At 36.7% G+C, this 23,662-nt stretch overlaps 1 protein-coding gene across 1 annotated transcript in view; it reads right to left on the bottom strand.

Annotated features, from left to right (window-relative positions):
- SEC23A (SEC23 homolog A, COPII component) overlaps positions 1-23,542 on the bottom strand; it is a 65,142-nt gene extending 41,600 nt beyond the window's left edge. Inside the window, exons 1-9 of the mRNA XM_037056410.1 lie at positions 23,363-23,542; positions 16,102-16,343; positions 14,410-14,467; positions 14,119-14,205; positions 12,743-12,979; positions 9,472-9,551; positions 8,540-8,684; positions 6,408-6,566; positions 4,445-4,560 (exon numbers count right to left, since the gene is read on the bottom strand). Coding sequence (XP_036912305.1) covers positions 4,445-4,560; positions 6,408-6,566; positions 8,540-8,684; positions 9,472-9,551; positions 12,743-12,979; positions 14,119-14,205; positions 14,410-14,467; positions 16,102-16,322 — 1,103 coding nt within the window. The 5' untranslated portion in view covers positions 16,323-16,343; positions 23,363-23,542. The remainder of the gene's footprint in view (positions 1-4,444; positions 4,561-6,407; positions 6,567-8,539; positions 8,685-9,471; positions 9,552-12,742; positions 12,980-14,118; positions 14,206-14,409; positions 14,468-16,101; positions 16,344-23,362) is intronic.
- Between the last annotated feature and the right edge of the window lie 120 nt (positions 23,543-23,662).

Here is a 23,662-nt window from a genome sequence, read left to right as displayed (position 1 = left end):
GAGGTGTCTGTTCAGGTCCTCTGCCCATTTTTCAATTGGATTGTTTGTTTGGTATTGAATTTTGTGAATTCTTTATATATTTTGGGTATTAAACCTTTGTTGGAGCTGTTGTTTGCAAATATCATCCCCATTCCTCAGCTGCTTCTTTGTTTTGTTGTCAGCAGTTAGAAAAGATAAAGTACTGCCATTTGTGACAACATGGACAGACCTTGAGAATTTTATGCTTAGTGAAATAAGTCACACAGAAAAAGCTACGAACCATATGATTTCACTCATACGTAAGGTATAAAACTGAAAGTCATGGGCACAGACAACAATGTGGTGGTTGCCGGAGGAAAGAGAGTAGGAGGGGTGGAGGATGGAGAGCAGCCTAATACATAGCGATAGAAGATGGTCTGACTTTAGGTGGTGGGCACCCAGTGCAATATACAGATCATGCATCAGGAATGTATACTCCAAACCTGTATCATCTTATTAACCAATGTCACCCCAATCAACTTAATAAAAATATAAATTAATTAAATAGATTCTTACAGTTAAATCAAAAATGAAAAATTCTTTTGAGATACTATTTCTTCTCTAATCAAAAAAAATATCACAGTCTGACAACATCCTCTGTTGGAAATGTTGTAGAAAAACAGGCACTCTCCTGTATTGCTGATGGGAATACAAAACGGTACAAGCCCAATGCAGGAGAACTTGACAATACCTAACAAAATCACATATGTATTTTCTCTGTAATCCAGCTACCCCACTATGAGGAATTGATCCCACAAATACTCTGGCATGACAAAAATAAAAAGCAAAATACATGCATAAGGCTATTCACTGAAGAACTTTTTATAATAACAGAAGACTAGAAACAATCCAGATATCTATCTATTAAGATACTAGTTGAATAAAATACAGCACATTCACACAATAGATCATATACTTCTTCAGAAAAATTTCCAGGATATAAGTGAAAAATGCAAAGTGGGAGGAGGTATAAAATTTTCTATTTATATAAAAAAGATACAAACACAAACACACATACAAATATTTACATGTATTTGCTCATATTTTAAAAACATTTTAAGTAGTTTTAAACAATAAAACTACTAAACATAATCAAAAATTAAAACAGGCAAAAGAATAAAACTGATGTGCTACAATTAATGGTAGTTTTATTTTGATAATGTTAAGTCTTGATTTTACGTTATCTCTGATGCCATCATAGATTATATCTTTATAAATTTTATTTTGTTATTGGTATATAAAAATATAGTTGAATTCTGTACACTGACCTTGAACTAGAAGTATTAACAACTTGACATACTCTAACAGCTTATATGGAGTTTTTTGCATATTTCTTTCACACTTTCTATTTTTACCAATATGTCATCTATGATGATCTGTGTTACCACTAAACCTGATAATGCATCCCAGATTAATGACAACTTACCCCGACCCCCCCTTACCTTCCTTTTACAGCAAACCTCTCTGTACTCTTACCACTCACTGTGGCCCTTGGTCAGCATTAGCATCACCAAGGATCTTTTTTGAAAAGTAGAATTTCAAGTCCCGTCTTACACATAGTAACCCAGAATCTGTATTTTAAAAAGACACCCAACTATTTGCACATGAGTTTGGAAAGTCCTCATCTATATCAGCAGCTTCCAATCGCCTTTGCCTGTTCTTTTTGTAATTCACTCTTGAAGTCAACTTCCACTGCCCTTAGGAAGGTTACCAGTGACCTTCACAGTATTCTATTTTCACAACCTTACAATCGCAGCCATTTTAATTGCTTTAAAAAAACCACCACTATTCTGGTAACTCCCATATTTATACATCCAGCCCAAACCTATCTCCTGCTGTCTATGGTGCATGTAATACCAAACTGCCTACTCAATATCTTCTCATGGATGTCCACTGGCACCTTAAAGCCAACATGTTTAGAAATGAACTACCAATCTCCTTCCCAAACACTCTTCCTTCCACATTCTTAGCCATTTCAATGAGGGCAGCTCAATCCTTCTAGGAAACTCCTTCAGTTTTCTCAAAGCCCAAATACAACCTATCATCAAATCCTCTATCTTCTATACATCCAAAATCTAATCATCTGGTATTTGTATATCCCAACACAGTAAGTTCTCATTTAACATCAACAGGTTCTTGGAAACTGCAACTTGAGGCAAAATGACATATAACAAAACTAATTTTAATCACAGGCTAATTGATATGAAAACAAGTTCAGTTTCTATGGCACATTTCTGGTGACAAAAAATAACCAAACTTCTAAACAAAGTACTTCTAAATCAAAACTTCTAATATTAAACACTGAAATAAATATGAGCTATACATACATTTAAGAAAGATCAGTAAAAACAAGAAAGGTAATTCTTTACCATCCTGCTTATCCTAGTTCAGGGTCAAGAGCAACCAGAGCTTACCCCAGCTGCTCATGTTCAAGGCAGGCACCCACCCGGACAGGACGCCCTACCACTGTGGAGTACACTCACACACACCCACACTCACTCAGACTGGCACATTTCAGACACGCCAATTCACCTCACTGCACATCTCTGGGACGTGGGAGGACACCGGAATTCCTGGAGAAAACCTACCCAGGCAGGAGGAGAATAGGCAAACTGCACACAGAGAATGGTTCCAGGCAGGAATCAGATTTTTTTCCTCATCAATATTATAATGAAACAATGCTCAACGATACAGCCAAAGTCAGATGGTCCTTTTAAAACATCAGATCACATCATTCTCTGCTAAAAACTCTCCAAATACTTCCCACCTCACTCAAAGTCCAAAGCCCTAACCACAGTCAAGACCCTCACAATCTGTCCCTCGCTTACCCTTTGGCCTCCTTGTTCTCTCTCAAACACCCTAGGTATGTTCTCAACTTTGCACTTGCTATTTCCTCTGCTTGGAACACTCTTCCTTCATCCATGCACATGGCTCACTCTACTTCTTTAAGTCTTTGCTAAACCGTCACCTTTATGAGGTCATTCCTTCTCACCCTATTTAGAACGGCAAACCTCTATCCTCATTTCCTGACTTTTCTTTCTAACATTTATCACCACTTGACATACTATCTATTCTACTAGTCTCTTCTCCTTCCACTAGAACTGTGTACATCCCACACGTGACTAATTAAATTACAGTGTAAATTAACTCAAACTAAAAACTCAATTCCTCAGTCACATTGCTACATTTCACTGAGACAATAGAGAGGACATGTCCAATAAAAAATTACACAGAAAAGTCCTGCAACAGAAGATAAGCTCCATGAATGCAGATTTTCATGTCTGGTTCACTGCTGCATGTCCAGTACCTTAAACAGTTTAACACACAGTAGGATTTCATTAGTATTTACTAGATGAAGGCATTAAATGAATAAGCCTAAGAAATGAGTTGATATACTTAATTGAGCTTTTTAAAGCCTAATTAAATTATCCCAAAACTACATAAAAACTGCCTGCCAATGAAAGAGAAACACTTCCCAACACATACTAATGAAGCCAGTATTACCCTGATATCAAAAGACCAAGACACCACAAGAAAAGAAACTACAGATCAAGATCCCTTATGAAAACAGATGCAAAATCCACAACAAAATAGTAGCGAATCAAATCTGGCAATACATAAAAACAATTATTCACAAGTTAGATTTATCCTAGGAACGCAAGGTTGATTTAATATACAAAAAAAGGAAAATCACTGTAATATACCATATTAATAGAATAAAGAACAAAAATCAGGTGACCGTCTCAATAGATGTAGAAAACATATTTAAACAAAGTCTAACATCCTTTCATGAAAAAAAAAATTTCAAAAAACTAGGTATAGATGGGAAAGTCTTCAACCTGACACAGGCATTTATAGAATCCCATAGCGAACACCATACTCAATGGTGAAAACATGGTTTCCCAATAAGATCAACGGGCAAATCCATATAGAAAGTAAATTAGTGGTTGTCTAGGTTGAAAGGGGAAGGGGCAGGAGGACAGGAAGGAAGGAGGGACGGGGAGTAGTGACTGCTAACGGGTACAGAGCTTCTCTCAAGAGTAATGTAAATGTTCTGAAATTAAATTACAGCAGTGGTTGCTCAAATTGTGAATATAGTAAAAAAAAAAATCCCACATTAAATTGTACATTTAAATGAGTAAATGTTATGGTATGTGAATCACATCCTTAAAAAGCTGATAAAATAATACAATGACTATAGGATACAAAGACTGAGAGCTTTTCAAACAGAACTGTGCCTTTACAACTATATTTTTTAAAAAAATTTAAAGTGAAAGAAATATCAAAAACTGTTGACAGTTGTTGCCATGAAGTTGGAAGATGATGACCAGCTTTTTTCCCTCCTAAACTCTCATTACTGGTTCATATTTGTAAATTATCATTATTGGTTTATAACTGCAAAAATTATACAAATTTAAATACATACCCAGTAAGGTTGGGACAGCATTTCATCTCCAGGAGACCTGTCTGATCCAATGCACATGCATAGATATCAATAACATGACCAGTCGTAGCAGCTCGATTAGCCAATGCTTCAAAATGCTACAAAACATTTTTTAATCAATAAAATTAATGTACAAACTAATCGTTCTATATTTCTTTTTTCCCACCAACAGATTAAAATTATCTAAGAAACACTAAAAGAATAATCCATAACCTAAATGTGATTTGCTATAATTTAATTTTCTATAATGTCTCATAAAATAATACAATAACTTCTGTAAGTTGGCTATTTTCACATTCTTTAAAAGCCATTATTGCTAAACACAGTGGTCTCCCCTTATCCATGGGAGATTGTGCCTGAAACCACAATAGTGCCAACCTCCATATGTACTATGTTTTTCCCTACATGTACACACATACTTTTTTCACTTGAAAGAAGCACTTCACTGCTTCTCTTTGGCATATCCACCATGACTATGCTTGTGCTTTGAGGCCATTATTAAGTAGAAGTTGAACACAAGTCCTAGAATACAGTGATAAATTTAAACACAAGAAACAGCATATTGTGACAGAGATGGCTGCTAAGTGAGATTAACAGGCAGGTAGCACCTACAGTGTGGATACGCTGGGCAAAGGGATGATTCACGTTCAAGGTGGACTGCGCGAGATTTCATCACACTACACAGAACAGTGTGCAATTTAAAACTCATGAATGGTCTGGAATTTTCCATTTAATATTGTAATTTTGAACTGCAGCTAACCATGGGTAACTGAAACTGCAGAATGCAAAACCAAGGATAAGGGAGGACTACTGTAAACTCCTAAATTACACTAAATCTGAAGAAAGGCAGAGTGAACAATTTGCTCTTTGTAAACAAACATGGTAGAACAACAACACAGAGCTCTTTTTCCTGGCTAAATCCACAACTAAATAACAAAAACATCAAAAACAGGCATAACAAAAGCAGTAAGATAAAAAAACATAAAACATTTTTGAAGCTCTAAAAAATATTTCAAGCTCAAAAGGGAAATTAGGTGACAAGAAAAAAAAGCATTGATCTATGATGACAAATATTATTTGTTATTAATTATACTTAAATACATATTTAACATATGTAAATGTAACAAATATGTATACTTAAATATGTATAAATATGTATATATATGTGTACCAAAAATATGAGAAAATATAGCACAACTAAGTTAAAGTTATAAATGCTAGAGAATTTTTTTTTAAGATTTTATTTATTTATTTATTTCTCTTTAGAGGGGAAGGAGAGAGGGAGAGAAACATCAATGTATGGTTGCCTTTCGTGCGTCCCCTGCTGGGAGTTGGCCTGCAGGGAACTGGCCTGCAACCCAGGCATGTGCCCTGACTGGGAATCGAACCGCGATCCTCTTGTTCACAGGCCCGCGCTCATCCACTAAGCTACACCAGCCAGGGCTAGAATTTTTTTAAAGGGGGACATTAACAAGCAAAACCAATATAAGAGAGTCAAAAATCAACATTAGTGAAAAATGTACTAGAACAAATACAAATAAAACTGAAGTTACATGAACAGAAAACAACTGGCAAAAAATATAGACTTTTCAAGCTATGAAAAATATACATATCTAAAGTATAGCTTGTTGGAAATAAAAAATTAGAGAATGCAAGAAATTTTTTCTAAAGGAAAAGACATTCCTTAACATGAATACTAAAAAGGCACACAGGATTTCTCTCTGGAATAATCTTTAAAGAGACACCTATCGGTGCATACTATTAAGTTTTTTAACCATCTAAAACCAGAAAAATTATAACGCAAGTTATCAAGAAAGAAAGATAGTATTTTTCTAATTCTGAACAGTAGATACAATATCAGACTTATTATAAAATATTTGTATTCTTTCTCTTTTATCAAATGAATTTTTCTAATAAGACAAAAAGACTGAAAAACCAAAATTACCTTAGTTCCCTTTTTAACGTATTTGGCATTGTCTTTTTCAATGTCATGCCATGATCTTATAGGTGTCTTCAATTCATCGCCGACCACCATTCCTGGCCCCTGAGTGGCTGGACCACCAATGAACATCATGATACGGGCACCAGTGTTGGGAAAAATACACTATCAGATGAAAGTAACTCGTCAGAAGAGTTTAAAGGAAAACATACGGGTGTGCATTTCTGATAATGAGCCATGATATACTCCTAAAAACAGGTTATCAGACATTTTCCAAGAAATAAAATAATCAACTGCTTAAAATAGAATTTAAAAACAAGATGTTTGGATACCTTTCTTTTAAAACACTCTTCTAAATAATAGTGCCTTCCTAATTTTAAAATAGGAACACACAGAACACACCTTAACCAGCGGATCAAAGTTAACATCAGCAGTAATAAAACAAATCAACATCATGAGCTTCCTGCTGTGCTGCACAAAGCGGAACACAAATCAATTCTGTAATATTCCTGAAACGTGTATAACATAAATCTACTCATGAGGAAAGATCAGATAAGCCTACATTGAGACTTGGTCTACAAAATAACTACTCTATAGTCTCAAAAATGATCAATGTCATGAAACACAGGAAAGACAGGAACTATTACAGATTAAGGACACTAAAAAGACATAATAACTGAATGTAATTCATGACCCAGGATTTTTTTTTTTTTTTTTTTTGCTGTAAAGGGTATTATTGGGTTAACTGGTAAAATCTAAATAAAGTTTACAGACTAGAAAATTTTACTATATCAATGTTAATTTCCTGATTTTAACTGAACTGCAGATATGCAAAAAATTGTTTCTGTGATTAAGAAATACACACTGAAGTATTTAGAAGGTGCCTCATGTTTATAACTGACTTTCATATGGCTTTCCTAAAACTCGTGGGTGTGCCATATAAATAGATATACATGGAAAGAGATTTATATAAATATCAAGAGAGAAGGAGAAATCAAATATAATAATATATTAGCATTAGAGGAATATAGGGTAAAAGTTCAGTTAATCTTTAAAACCTTTCTCATAACTTTTCTGTATGTTCATAACTATGTTGTCAAACTAGAAAGTTAAAAGAATAATGATAGTAACAGATTACAACTCACTATATAAAATAGGAAACCCAAGAGTCCACAGTGACATAGATGATAGATAGACAGATACATAGAAAGTCTGATGAACAAAGGAATATTTGCATCCTCCCATCTAACGTTTAGAGAGAAAATAAGAATAATTTTACAGTGCAGAAACCTAGGAGATGCAACCCTAACAAGTGACCAAAGTGATTATCACCAGTGAGGGGGCAAATACACAGCATGTGCCACCTGACAGGACGCAACAAGAAGCGTTACTTCTGAGATACACGCAAGACCTGAGTCTATTGTGAGCACACATCAAGACAAACCTATGTTGAGAGACATTCTATAGAATAACTGGCCTGAATCTTCCTAAGTGTCAAAGTCACTCAAGTCAAAGAAAAGTTAAGAAACTGTTCCAGAATGAAGGACACTAAACAGACATAACCACTAAACGCATACCTCTGAACTAAATCCCTTTAGTAAAAGAAATTACTGGAACACTCAGCAAAGTTGAATGAGGTATGAGGTCTGAGAATTACATGTAGTAACATATCAGTATTAATATTCCAATTTCAATAGTTACATTGTGATTATATAGGAGACTATAATAGGCTTATAGGAAATACAACCAAGGGGTCGAGAGTCTCACGTCAGCAACTTAATCTCAAATAATTCAGGAGAAAAGAAGTTCTTTGCAACTTTTCTGTAAATTTGAAAGCATTTCAAATTTTTAAATAACTCTTTCCAAATTATAATGCTAAGATCTGTGTAGTGTAAGATTTTCAAATTCTACTTCTGAGTAAAACTTCCCTTATCCTACCACTGTTAATGTCTCAGTGAACATCCTTCCAACAGCCTCTCTCTACAGAAAAGGATATCCTGCAGATCAAACTGTAAATAAATAAAAATCATATACTTGCTCTCTTATGACGTCATTTTTTCACTCATTATCATCTTGTACATACCATCCCATACACACACAAACACATTTCCATTCCCAAATGAAGCCATGGTCACTACCTCAAGTAGTCCCACAGCTATGGAAAGTGCCACCCCAGAAGAACGCAACGGTCTCTTTCCCTGTGGTACAGGCCAAGGGTCTCGCTGCAGTTCCCCCAGCAGATCTGTGAGATTCATGTCTATTTTCTGTACTGGCTGCAGGAATCTGCAAAACAAAATTAAATAAAAAGTCATTTATGGGTGGGTGACGGTTTAAGAAACAAACTACCCACTTACTTAAAAACAGAAAAAAATAACTTTAAATACACAGTAGACCAATGGTTCTCACGACTATTGTGTATGTCAGAATTGATTCTAGGAAGGCTTATTTTAACGCAGATTGCTGGTTCTAGAGGGTTGTTTCGGAAGGCAGGGGCGAGCCCCAGGAACCTGCGTTCCAAACAGTTCCCAGGTGATGCTGACACTACCGGTCCAGGAACCACTCTGACTACAACTGCTATAAATGAAATGGTCAAACCAAGTATTATTTCAGGACTGCACCTTTCATTTACCAACTTACGAAGTTTTAAGGTTACTGAAATAATTATGAGAAGACACATCAACTTAATTTTAGTAATACCACCTCTGATTTGAGATTAAGGGGGGAAAGCTATCTCTAAGGCTAAGAAGGCAAAATGAAAAGCTTTTTAGGCCCAATTTTTGCTAGCTCACCCTCAATCACAAAAATTAAGTTTTTTCTGAACTTAAAAACAGAAACTGAGAAATAAAGCAAAACTAGTAATTCCTTAAATTATAATGATGAGAAATCAACTGTTTCAATGATGTTTGTCTCGACTCTCTAACAAGTAAACTAATGCAATCTATTTATATTCCTAAAAATATTTAACAATATACAATAGTATCACTGAATGTCTATATTGAAGTTAATGGCATGAGATGCTTAAAACAGCTACATGAATTGGCAAATTCTGTTTGCCATATTTAATTATTACCTATTGGAAGGAGGTGGCTGCTGTACCTGAGGACCACGTGTTGCTTGAGTAACAGGTACTTTAGAGAGCCCCAGCATTTCCTGTAAAGAGATTATTTCTATGATATTCATTTCATTACTCATGTAAAGATGTATCAACTATTTACGATGTACAAGGCGCTGTGCTAGGTATTAGGAACACTAAAATAAAGAACAAAGTTGCTTTCCTCAGAAAGCAAAAGGTCTAGTTGGAGAGCCTAGCAGGTAAACAAAAACAACACAGTAAAATAATCATCAAAACAGAGCAAAGTACAAGGTGCTATGTAAGCAAAGAGGAGGAATATAGCTCAGAAATATTTTATTTCTATAATTAATAGTCAAATTAACTTATTGCGTATCTTGAATAACTATATTTCTTAATTTGTATTCAATCATCCCTGGTATATCACACACATAATTTTCTCTATATAGAAAATCATTATAATTATGTATTATATATAATTTATATATAATAAAGTAGTGAACAAAAAGAGAAAATTATAAATTTTATATAAATTTATATTAAAATTATAAATAAATTTTATAAATTTATATAAAAACTATAAATTATATATAATATATATATAATACATAATACATATATGTATAATTTTCTATATAGAGAAAATTACTTAGGAAATACATAAAAAATTAAAATCTGGCAAAAGTGACAGGAGTTAATCAAATCGAATCACTGAGTGTAAAATTGCAAGTGTAACAAGTGTTATGTAGAAGTACATGACATTGTATAAAGGGAGTTATAAGGTACGTATACTTCATGTATCTATACTTGTTAATTTTCTGACTTAATACATAACCAAACTGCTGTTTTTGTTTTGAACTTTAGAAGTGTATACAATTCCTCTCTAAAATATGAAAATAATGTTATTTCACTAACGTTTTCTTGAATCTAGAAATGCTTAGTCATGAAGACAATAAAAGTATATGAAAAAATCAGAACGTCTAAAGATTTGCAGAGAAAAAAAATGTTAAACTAATCCTGCAACATTTCCTATACTCCTAGCAGGAACAGCAACTTTTTACTGAAGACTTATGTGCTAAACTCTTTATATATACTGTTTCCTCACAAAACAGTAATGAAATGGATTCCTCAGTCCCTGCTTTACAAATGAAAAGTAACACTCAGAGAGGCTAAGTAAGTTGCCTAACTTTCCCCAAGTAGTAAATGACAAAGCAAGATATTAATCTAGATTTTGCTAAAAATCCCTAAAACAGTTTACACTATACTGAGCATTCTCAATTTATTTCATTTAGTACTGATAATAACCCTAAGTAGCTATTGTTTATCCCTTTCCACAGAGGATGAGAAAACACACAAACAGATCAATCCAAGATCACACAACTTAGAAGAGTTTAAGATCTGAACCGAGGACTATATGGGGAGAAAAGACCAGGCTCTTTGCAACCAGATAGTTAGAGACAGAAGATAAAGACATTTTGGTGGAGGAAAAAAACTTTAGTCTGCAGGCATTCATTGCCTATTGCAAAAAAGGCAGATGCTTTATGCATTACAGATATACTATATAATTTAAGTAAAATGTACTCTATAATCAGAACTAACATTAAGCCACTTTAAATAAATCAACAATTTAAAAATAACAATAGCCCTGACTGGTGTGGCTCAGTGGGTTGGGCATGTCCTGCAAACCAAAGGGTCGTCGGTTTGATTCCTGGTCAGTCAGGGCACATGCCTGTGTTGCAGGTCAGGTGCCTGGTTGGGCGAATGCAAGAGACAACCAATTCATGTTTCTCTCACACATCGATGTTTCTCTCCCTTTCTTTCTCTCCCCCTTCCCCTCCCTCTAAAAATAAATAAATAAATAACCTGTTTTTTAAAATAGCAAACATATAAAAGCACAATCCATTCAATTCTCATAACCACCCTGTAAGGTAAATACTATTTTTTAAAGATTTTATTTATTTTTAGACAGGGGAAGGGAGGGAGTTAGAGAAACATAAATGTGTGGCTGTCTCCCACATGGCCCCCACTGGTGACCTGGCCTGCAACCCAGGCATGTGCCCTCACTGGGAATTGAACCGGCAGCCCTTTTGTTCACAGCCCGCGCTCATTTCACTGAGCTACACCAGCCAGGGTGGTAAAAACTATTTTTATCTCAATTTTACAGCTGAAAAAATTAAGGCAGAGCGATAACTTGCCAACTTTCTCTCTTGTCTCATGAAAGGTACTCTGATTCCTGTGCTCCTGAAGGAATCTCTACCATGTCTTCTGTAACTTCACTCTCCTCATCTGAGTCTTGCTTTCACTCACCTTCTCTAGTACTCTTTCCCTTCTGTGTGTAACACACTCAGTGTCCCTCCTAAATGAAACCTCTTTCACTCAGTTTTCTCTCTAAAACCCCCATACTTTCACCTTTCTTACCTTCAATAACAAACCTCAGGGAAGAACACAGACTCATTTTCTCCACTTCCTCAAATCATACTCTCTATTCATTCACTATCTTATTCTCCTTTCGCTATCCTCACCATCCAAACGCGTGAATTGAATTCCTCCAGGATTTGCTATCTTCATGAACCACTACTCCGGTATGCTAAACTCCAAATAAGAGAAATCCTCAAAATCTTTTTCTTTTTCATTTTGGGCTACCTGGATACTTTCAAAATCTGATTTCATTTCTGTCTACTTTCTCCAGACTTATCTATCATCTTCTAAGGTAACTACTGTTCTCAACTACCCTTCCAGCCACATATTCACTCTCTCTCTCATGGTCTATGAAAATCCATGGGGAAAAAAAATTTTTTTAAATATCCCCAGATGATCCTATTATGCTATATATAACTCCCCTCCCTTAAAAGATAAAGCTTCAATTTGCCCCAAAGATAAAAGTATATGAAAAAAATATATACCTACAGTTCTTATATTAAAACCTCTTAAGCCTTAAAATATCTCCATTTTCCAAATATATTAAAAGTGTTTAGTTCCTAAGTGAGATGTCAGGAAACAAAAACTAATTACTCTGTGGTTGCTTCCTCTCAGTCTTCAGTATGACTCTTCTATAAGACCCTCAAATGTCCAGTAAAATACTTAGTTTCACTCTATATGTTAAAGATACTGTTAAAAACAAAAGATCTTCAATCTACACGATAAAATTTTAAAGCAAATGAAATAAAACAACGATATAGTCAATTACAATACAATTACATTTTAGAAATTTATATCCAGAAGCTTTTTTAGAGATATACAGAGGGATGCTCACAGACAGGCTGTTGTTTACCTGCAGTTGTTTGGCAGACAGATCTTTCGTTCCTCTGAAAACATAGCTTTTTGAAATGCCCTCACATCCAAGTTCATGAACCTGCACCATTCTCCCAAAAGTAATAAGTCCAACCAAAGCTGTAGGTGGTAAAAGACTCAATGACATCTGCATAGATTCTTTCAAAGCTTGTAAGTCTTCATCTTCCATGCAAGTATCAACCACATAGAGGAATATCAAAGGCATCTGAGGACCGCGCTATTAAAAAAAATGTTGCCATTAGAAGGGGAAAAAAAACATATTGTGTTTTAAAAGCATTCCACTTCAGCACAATATACAAGGATAATCAATTGTATACTATACAATAAAATCCTAATAAGCCATTTCAGAAATGAAACAGGTTATATATGCATGGAGAGACAACCAAGAAATATCATCAAATGAAAAATTAAGTTTAAAAATATTTACAGTTACAGAGAGAAGACATTCACCCACAATTTTATTTAACTGCATGAAGTTTAATTTATTATAACAAGTACTTAAATTCTTTTTTTTAAAGATTTTATTTATTTATTTACCTTTAGAGGGGAAGGAGAGAGGGAGAGAAACATCAATGTATGGTTGCCTTTTGTGCATCCCCTGCTAGGAGTTGGCCTGCAGGGAACTGGCCTGCAACCTGGCATGTGCCCTGACTGGGAATCGAACCGCGATCCTCTGGTTCGCAGGCCCATGCTCAATCCACTGAGCTACGCCAGCCAGGGCCAAGTATTTAAATTCTTGAACAAAAAAATAGTAACTAGAAAACTTAAAAACATGTAGTGATTTTATAAAATTGTCTAACCTAAACGAGATTGTAAGAGAAGTAGAAATTAGCTAGGTTGGACAAATTACTGACTGGCTCAGTGAACCATATTCTGCTTTCTTTACAACATTCAACAAAAATAATATTATTTTCACTCGTAAATACAAAAACAACTTTGTAAAGCTGTTTAGAAAGAGAAGAAAAATGATTTTCCTATGAAGGACCAATGCAAGAATAATTTCATTAACTAGACTTGTGGCCATAACATCAGGCTCCAGCACCACACTGACTTTAGTGTTCGTAAACTGACCTTCCAACTATACAGCAACACTGATACTTCAGTGCTTACTGATCTACTCAGTATAGCAAATCACACCATCCCATCCAACATCCTGGCCACCCATCAAATAACTAAAACAGACACATTACCTTGTTTAAAATGACCTTGAGAGTTCTTACCTTTGAAACACTCCAGCAATTCAATGTGAAAATCAAGAATGGTGCTTTCTAAGTCATCTCAATTTAACAACTACTTTAATATAAATTACTGGATATTTACAACTTCCTTAAAGATTTACTCTTAAGATGTTCTTACCAGAACTACATATTCAATGCTAGAAAACTGAGGTAAAAGTTCAGCAGGCTGATTCAGTTCAGATATACCAGCATAAGTAGGTGGAAACTACAAAAGAAAAGATATTTTAAAAATTTAACAAATCATTTGCTAGAAAGAGTAATGAAATTTTAAACTAAAAATAAATTATGTCCTGATCATTTAATAATCAAAATATCAATATTTTCATAAAAATGATTTCATCTTTTTTTTAAATATGCATATTTAGACCAGGATTTACAGCATTAACACCTGCAATGGGGGATTTCCTACCTGATTCCTTTGATAACAAAAGTTGCAGGCCCAGAGTTTCGCTCGATAATCAACTTGACTGTTAAGAAAAGATACAATAATTCATGTTTCAGTTCAACTCTACAAGGATGCTTATGTTAATAAAACTAATTCCTTTCTAAATTACAAAAGCATTCAAACTGATGGCAAAAGTGATCTTTAAAAGCCAAGTATTTTTAAATGTTGCCAATATCTATTAATATATATTTCACTTAAGTAAATATATATTTTAACTTTTAATATATAACAAGTATCAATAAAATTAAGATAATCCTATTTATTTCTCTAATGACTTAAAAATGTCTACTCGGGTCTAGAAAACATTTATTCAACTCAAAATATATTACTGAATGTTTAATGTGTACCAGCTATTATTCTAGGTGCTGGTAACAGTAAACAAGTCAGCAAAGGTCCTTGGTCTCACTGAGCTGTCTTTGTCTTAGAAGAAAAAGACAACAGACAAAGTAGTTTCATAAACACAGAAAGTACCTTTAGATAGTAATAATAAAGATTAACAAAAGCAAAGCAAGATGTGAGAATGTGTTTGGGAGAGCTACTTTAAAGGAAGGCCTTCTTAAACAACTGAAATTTGACCTAAATGAAACAGAATGAGTCACAGAAAAATCGGGGGCAGAGCAAACCGGGCAGAATATACAGCTACTGCACAAGTTCCAAGGCAGAAGTAATTGTGGTATATTCAAAAATCAGAAAGAGGGTAAAGTATAAAGTAGATGAGAATTAGGAAAACAGATGATAAAAGATGAAGGCAGAAATACATAGAGGCTACCTGGCCAGGTAGCTCAGTTGGTTAGTGTCATCCCAATCTGCCAAAGTTACAAGTTCAATCTACCATCAGGGAACATACAAGAAGCAATCAATGAATGCATAAATACGTGGAACAACAAATTAATGTCTCCCTCCCCCACAATAAATTTTTTAAAAAAAGAAATATATAAAGGCTAGATCATATATATATATGGCCATATATATATATACATATATGGCAAGAGCTTTAGAGGACTTCCTAAGGGGGCTGTGTTTTTTTATTACAACTATGATAAGAAGCTATTGGAGGATTTTCATAATCTAATATCCATTTGTAAAACTTTAGCTTCTGAGTGGAGAATAGACTGCTTAAAGGCAAGAACAAAATCAGAGCAGTTAGGAAGATAATGAAATTTACCAGGAAAAATATGTATCTTGAAATAGAGTGCATTAGCAGAGATGAGTGTAAGAAACAGAACAGGTAATGTTCTGGAGACAGACTCAACCAGATTTGCTAGTGGGTTGGGTTGGGTTGGGTTGGGTTGGGAAAAAGGGAGTAGAAAGAAGAATAAAAGATTCCTGAAATTCTGCTTATGTAACAAGAAATCACAACATTTTCAAATACCACATTACTCGATTATAACTTTTCTAATTGAACAAAAGTTGAGCTGATATACAGTCAGCACCAGTAGCTAGAGAATACTGATATAACAGTTTTTATAAGAACAGTTTTACATTTGGTCTGTTATTATCTTACTACTTCTAAAATCTTACAGCTCTTTAAACTTGCCTATCCAAATTAGAAAAAAATAACTATGAACAAAAAGAAAGACTGTTTTATAAAAATAAATAAGAAAGAAACTACAGTTTGAAATCATGCCTCATTAGTTTTTTCCATGTTTTAGTTACCATAAAGGATTCAAAACTGCACGGCAAGTGGTCCTACTACACAAAACAGGTTCATATTGAATAGGTGGCAAATCAGGTCTCTCCTTCAGTGGTGTAAATAGAGCTGCTACTGGAACGACCATTCTTGTAGCTTCTAGTCGACTTGATGGCCAAACATTCCAACTAAATCGGACTCCATCTCGTTCTTCATTTTGTTGTATGAATTCCAAATAGGTTGTCATTGTAGAGCTTGATTCTTATTTCTGCCAAAAAATTAAAAGATATTTTCAAATTCTCCTAAGAAAATTTAAAATAAGTATGTTTTTCCCACTTTCAGCAATATTAATCCATTAGAATTCAGACCAAATGAAAATGTTTATCTTGGGAAAAAATTAGCAAGAAACAATAACCCCACTTATAACAAAATAATAAATGATCTACTAAACCCAACGCCCATTAGGCCCAACAAGAGGTAGTAAATTTATTATCAGGGGAGAAGAATGCCACTCCTGTTAGGAGCAAATATCAAGCAACAGGTCCATCTTATTACTACTCTCTGACTGCCTATCAAGGATGCCCGCTCTCCTATCTAGGCAACAATTCTATCCTATACTCTCAACTGCCAAAGTGGTTAGTCATGGAAAGAAACTGTAAAAATTAAAGATACAGAGTTTCAAGTGCTATGTGGCTTGTCAAAAGATTTGTGGAAGAAATAAAAGACATTAAGAACTGAAGAATTACAAAGATAAGGTGCCAAAAGAACCAACATAGATGCTGAAGTTGCTAAGAACAACTACAGGATGAGGACCTGATCCTCAAATGTAAGTGAGAATAAGAAAAAATATAATTTGATAAAAGCGTATTATATACAATAATAATTTTAATTTTAGAAAAATTTACAAAAAGATTATGATAATACAAATTATGTAAAGTGAAGCGGAACAAAGCTTCACTTTCTAAGTATCATAAGTAGCCAAGAGCTTCCTCTTCCTTAAAAGAAGATGCTGCCCTGACTGAAGTGGTTCAGTGGGTTGGGTGTCATCCTCATCAGTTTCTCATCAGGGCACATGCCTGGGTTGCAGCCTGGGTCCCTGGTTGGGGATGTGTGGAACGCAACCGACTGATGTTTCCCTCACATATCGAAGTTTCTCTCCTTTTCTTTCTCCTTCTGTTCCTCTCCCCTTTTATTTGTTATTTATTAAGATAATAAATAAAAATAGTTAATTAAAAATAAGTAATAAATTAAAATGTTTAAAAAGAAATGAAATCAAAAGAATTGATTCACCTCAATTAATAATAAAATAAAAATTGAATACTATTTCCTCCTATCCGAATCTGAGAAGTAATCTTATGCTAATCAAGAACAACCAAGAACAGAAAACTGTACTTGAACAATTTAAATAAATTTAAAAAGAAAAAATAAGAACAACTATGAATTTCCCAAAGGTTAATAGAGAATAAAAAGAAACTCTAACATTTATTTAGAAAAGATTATCTTGAAGGAAAATATACGAGACAGTTTTGAGAAAGATGGTATGAGCTCTCAAGGAAAAAATGGCTTTTGAAACATAATAGTGAAACAAGGCCTGAGATAGTCAGAGGTGAAGTTACAAGATGCTAACCTCAAACCTAAACAGGCAACAATAGGAGAAACAAACCTCCTCTGGGAGAGAAATCCAGTGTTTAGCAACAGCTTCCACGCTACAGATGTAAATATAAATCCCAGGACTATGTAATTCCTCCCATTACTTCAACAAAAAATGAAGTTTTCTGTTCATTAATTAAATCTATAATCTAAGATGCATTTAAAATGCAGCACCACAAAGCATTAAAATATACGAGACCAATCAGGGTTGTTCATTTGAACTACAAAAAACAACAACAAAAAATGTTTGGAGTGACTATTTTTCTCAATTCGCAAAGAATGATACACTACTAGTACTTATGTACTTGTCATACATTTTCTCAAAATGAATGGAGGGAGCCTGTTGCCTGGAGAACAACTGACATTACTTGCTGCCTGTAACAAATGAGCTTTCAAGAAAATATTAAACATTTTGAAAACTTGGATCCACTACCATGACCTTCACAAATTTCTAATGTGTAAAGATTTTCTGTTGGTATCAGTGGTGATAACAACATGAGTTCTTGAAAATATTGCATAACAAAACATGTCAACATTCGGAAGGTAAGTATCATTCAATGAAGCAGTATCTCCAAGTTGAGACAGTAAGAGGACATGGACCCCAGAAATGCAAAAAAAAACAGGTGGCCAAGCAACCAAATAAAGACCAAGTAGCTAAAAAATGTCTAAACCACTGTTCCACATGTGCACTTGATGAGTTTTGGCAGCTATACAACTTCCTGGGGTGACAGCAATAAGTGACACCACCATTTTGCCCCTATTTTTCCCATTTGGGGAGAAAGCTGCCAAGCAACATGACACAGAAATTTGCACTCTGGAACCTTCACAAGCCCATCTTTTCACTCAAGCCCTCTTTATCTCTCACTTAGAAAAGCAGCCAAGCAGAGGTGTCCTCTGAGGCAGTTCAAGAGAACCTTCCTTTCCTCTGTGCTGCCTCCCTGTGCTCAAGCATAAGCTTAATAAAATCTGTCTGAAAATTTCCTCTTGATTTCTATCTTGGGAAACCCAAGAATCCCAGAACCAGTAACAAAATGATCAATTCATGACTTTACAAAATCGTACATTAATAAATGATCCATTCAACAGATCAATGATTTTTTAAATATATTTTATTATGCCATTACAGTTGTCCCATTTTGCCCCCATTCATTCCCCTCCACCCTGCACACCCCCTCCCACCCACATTCCCCTCTGTAGTTCATGCCCATGTGTCGTAAGTTCTTTAGCTTCTGCATTTCCCATACTACTCTTGCCCTCTCCCTATTTTCTTCCCACCTTCTATGCTACTTATTCTCTGTACCTTCTCCCCACCTCCTCCTCCCACTCCCCTGTTGCTAACTCTCCATGTGATCTCCATTTCTCTGGCTCTGCTCTTGTTTTAGGTGTCCACTTAGTTTGCTTTTGTTTTAGGTGTGGTTGTTAATAACTGTGAGTTTGCTGTCCTTTCACTCTTCATATTTTTTATCTTCTTTTTCTTAGATAAGTCCCTTTAACATTTCACAAAATAAGGGCTTGGTGGTGATGAACTCCTTGAATTTGATCTTATCTGAGAAGCACTTTACCTGCCCTTCCATTCTAAATGAAAACTTTGCTGGATAGATCAAGCTTCCATGTAGGTCCTTGCCTTTCATGACTTGGACTACTTCTTTCCAGCCCCTTCTTGCCTGTAAGCTCTCTTTTGAGAAATCAGCTGACAGTCTGATGGGAACTTCTTGGTAGGTGACTGTCCCCTTATCTCTTGCTGCTTCTAGAATTTAATTTTCTCCTTCATTTTAATCTTGGGTAATGATGTACCATGGTGTGTTCCTCCTTGGGTCCAACTTCTTTGGGACTCTCTGAGCTTCCTGGACTTCCTGGAAGTCTATTTCCTTTGCCAGATTGGGGAAGTTCTCCTTTATTATTTGTTCAAATAACTTTTTCACTTGTTGCTCTTCCTCTTCCTCTTCCCCTTCTGGTACCCCCATAATTTAGATGTTGGAACTTTTAAAGATGTCCTAGAGGTTCCTAAGCCTCTCCTCATTTTTTTGAATTCTTGTTTCTTCATTCTTTTCTGTTTGGTTGTTTCTTTCTTCCTTCTGATCCATTCCATTGATCTGAGTCCCAGTTTTCTTTCCATCACTATTGGTTCCCTGAGCATTTTCCTTCATTTCATTTAGTGTAGCCTTCATTTTTTCATCTAATTTGCAACCAAAATCAAACAGTTCTGCAAGCATCCTGATCACCAGTATTTTGAACTGTGCATCTGATAGGTTGGCTATCTCTTGGTCGCTTAAAAGTATTGGCTCTGGGACTTTGATTTGTTCTTCTGTTTGAGGCATTTTTGGTCTGGTCGTAACTGTTATGTATGAGGGGCGGAGCCTTAGGTGTTCACCAGGGCAGGGCAACCCAGTTGTGACACTGTATGTGGGGGCAGGGTAAGAGAGGGAACAATGGTGCTTGCTCCGTTCTCTTGGATTTCAGTCCCCTCTGCTGCTTCCCGCAAGCAAATTGGGCCCTTCTGGTGCTGGTTCCCAGGTGTGTGGGCTCGTGTACATTCTAGGACCCTGTAGGTCTCTCCAATGAACTTTCCTGTGAGGCTGGGAGTGTCCCCCGGCACCTCAATCCCCACAAGTGTTTTCAATCGGTGCTTTTAGGTTTTATTTCCTGGTGCTGAGGCCCTGGGTTGTGAGGTCTGTCTTGCTGTCCATTTTTGCCTAGTTTATCTGCGTGTGAATGTGTGTCTGTGGTCAGCCAACCACCCTGCGTGCCTCACTGGGCCTACTAGTTTCCTTCCCACGCCCAGGGTCTGCTAGCCTTGCACTGCCTGAGCTCCCAGGTCTGGCTACCGCTGCCTTTTCCTGGCCAACTCCGCCCCTCTTACTGGTCTGGCTGAATGGTTGTCAGATGTCTATACAGTTCAATTTTCTGTCTGTTCCAGTTACGTTTTTGTTTCTAAATCTTTGTTGTCCTTAATTTTGGTTGCGCGAGGAGGCACAGTATTTCCACCTATGCCTCCACCTTGGCCAGAAGTCAGATCAATGAGTTTTAATGCAACAGAGTACAAAAAGTTCATTTCAAAGGTTTCAGATTCAACACTGTAATTAACCCTTGATTTCTTACTTAAAACTGTTCATTTTTGGTGTAGTATCCATAAAAAATATGCACAATTATCTTAAAAAGCTATGAAAAGATATCTCCTTTTTCCAGCTACATATTTACGAGCCAGATTTACTTCATACAATTCATCCAAAACAACACAGCACAACAGACTGAATGCAGCAGTAGATATGAAAATATACCTGTCCACTCTGGCCAGTGTGGCTCAGTGGACCGAGTGCTGGCGGGCCAACCAAAAGGTTCAATTCTCAGTCAGAGCACATGCCTGGGTTGCACGCCAGGTCCCCAATGCAGGTGTATAAGAGGCAACCATTGGATGTTTCTCTTCCACTTTGATGTTGCTCTCCCACTTTTTCTCCCTCCCTTCCCCTAAGAAATAAATAAAAATCTCTTTTTTAAAAAAGGAAAAAGAAAGAAAGAAAAGAAAATACACCTGTCTTCTATTAAACCAGGTAGGGTTGGGGGGGGTGTCCTCACTTACGTTTAAGAATAAAGGAGTCCTGATAACCATTGCCCTAGGACATCCAGGCTTAATTCAATCAGGGATCCTAGTAGAGAAAGGCCCTGTAAGACTGAACATGAAGACATTTACACACAGGCAATGGCCAGGTTCAAGTTTCTACAACAGGTAACAAAACTGGATTGTAATTCTGCTCCTTACTTTTTCTTAAGACATACTAAATATCACCTGAGTGATATTTGAGCACAATTTCCCACTGTTGCTCACTTATCTTCTGCTTTAAGATCATATTTGCTCATTAAATCACATCCATTTTATTTCTTACATTCTCACTTTCCAGAGGTAGTTTGAAAAGCATCCCATCTGTTTCACCTTAACTAGCTCAATTATATACTCATGCTCAATCTTTTTTTAAAATATTTTATTTATTTATAGAGAGAGGGGAAGGGAAGGAGAAAGAGTGGGAGAGAAACATCAATGTGTGGTTGCTTCTCATGTGACCCCTACTGGGGACCTGGCCTGCAACCTAGGCACGTACCCTGACTGAGAATCGAACCGGTGACCCTTTGCTTCACAGGCCCATGCTCAATCCACTGAGCTACACCAGCCAGGGCTACTCATGCTCAATCTTAAAATCACTAATTCTAATGCAAAATCTGCCACGTTTGGTCCCATATCCAACAATGGCATATATGAACTGCAGTCCTTTTTACAAACCAGCTTTTTACAAAGTCAGGTTAATAGCACTCTCTCCCCTAATATTATGTTTGCATAAAACCATAGACCCAGATGAATGACTCAAGCACTATAATAGCATGCAGACTTAACATATCAGTCACTATACATTTTTAAGTAGTACAAAACACAAAAGACCACTCTAAACAAATGTCTCATTTTTCAGCTTATAATCAGTGGGAGTTACTTTAAATAATTTCTCATGGTATAACTAAAAGGAAAGAAACAAAGTAGTATATGACTTTAACCTAGCACAGCAAACATATGCCCACAGCACTTTAAAAGACTTTACTTATGACACAACTTTTCAATATTCCCATTTTAGCTCTTTTATAGATAGCCAAGTGAAAAATATCCTAAATTAGATGTATTTCCCTCCAATCAGATGTATTTAAGGGAAAATAAAATGTGCCTCCGACTTTCCGTTGCAAGTTCCTCGATGAAGTGTCCTCAACTACTTCCAATGAGCAGCCATATATTAGACAAGATGCTTAACCTCTAAGATTTTTAATTTCTCATCGGTAAGATGAGGGCTTTGTGCTAGAAATCTATAAGGCCCTTTCTAACTTTAAAATTCTAAGCCAATTAAAAATGGCTGGAAGAACGAGAGGGAAACTTAACATGTATGTATATTTATATCTGTATTTAAATATAAAACTTTAACTGAGTTAATTTGGCTTTGAGGGGTGGAGAGTAAGAAAGTTCACGTGGAAATGTTAATTCAATAAACACTCCAGTGGTTGCACGTAAGTTTCCTATGGCTTTTCCTTTCCCACCAAAAACAGAAAACAGCAGGGCCTGTTAAGATTGGTCCGATCTGAAAAAGTGACCTCTGTAATTAAGGCCCCAGGCGCAGGCTGTACCCTTTAACTCCCAAGGCCAAACTACAAGTGACGAGTTGCCTCGGTTCAAAGTCTAGGGCACTTCAGATGTGTCAAAGAATGAAACACGAAGTCCAAGTCCCCCAAAGCAATAATGGCTTGGGGTGAGGAAGGCACATCACCTCGGGGGCAGGGGTGCGGTGCTGGGCCAGATGCTCTAGCTGCCATTTCTCACTCTACTCCCAGCACCTGATCCAGGGAAACTGGGTGAGAGGGCCCCATGCCCAGGAAGAATGAACAGGGTGGTGGGTGAGAGGGTGACAGGTTCAGGTCTCAAGGCTGCCCCGCCGGGCCCAAGCATGCCCCGCCTACCCAGGGACTCCAAGAGTCAGAGCAGGCACCACCCCTGAGACCCCGGCCCGCCAACCAGCCCAGGCACCGTGCTGCCGCCCCTCCCCCGCGTCCCGCAGAGCGCCCGCGGCCCCGGAGGAGCCGGGAGGAGGTACCTCTGACGTCGGCCCTTACCGAGTGCCTCCGCTACAAGATCCGCGGCAGTTGCAACCTCCGCCTAGCAAATTCAGTTCTATCCGCCGAGCTGAAGCTGCGGTGGAGCCGTGGCAAGGCAATCAGAGCCGGCGCCGCCCCGCCCCCGGCCGCCGCGCAGAACTCTGCTGGGCCAATATGGCTGGTGCAGCCCCTGCCACGTCAAAGGGAGGGGGAGTGGGCGGGGCGTGGGGGCGGAAAGGGGGCGCGGACAGAGCCGAGGGGCGGGGCTACCGGCCGGAAAACTGAGGGCGTGGTTCCGGATGGGTCGGAATCTACCTG

Source organism: Sturnira hondurensis, unplaced genomic scaffold (assembly GCF_014824575.4).
Source record: "Sturnira hondurensis isolate 20B ecotype Veracruz unplaced genomic scaffold, ASM1482457v3 Scaffold0008948, whole genome shotgun sequence".
NCBI lineage: Eukaryota > Metazoa > Chordata > Mammalia > Chiroptera > Phyllostomidae > Sturnira > Sturnira hondurensis.
This window is presented reverse-complemented; position numbering and strand designations above follow the sequence as displayed.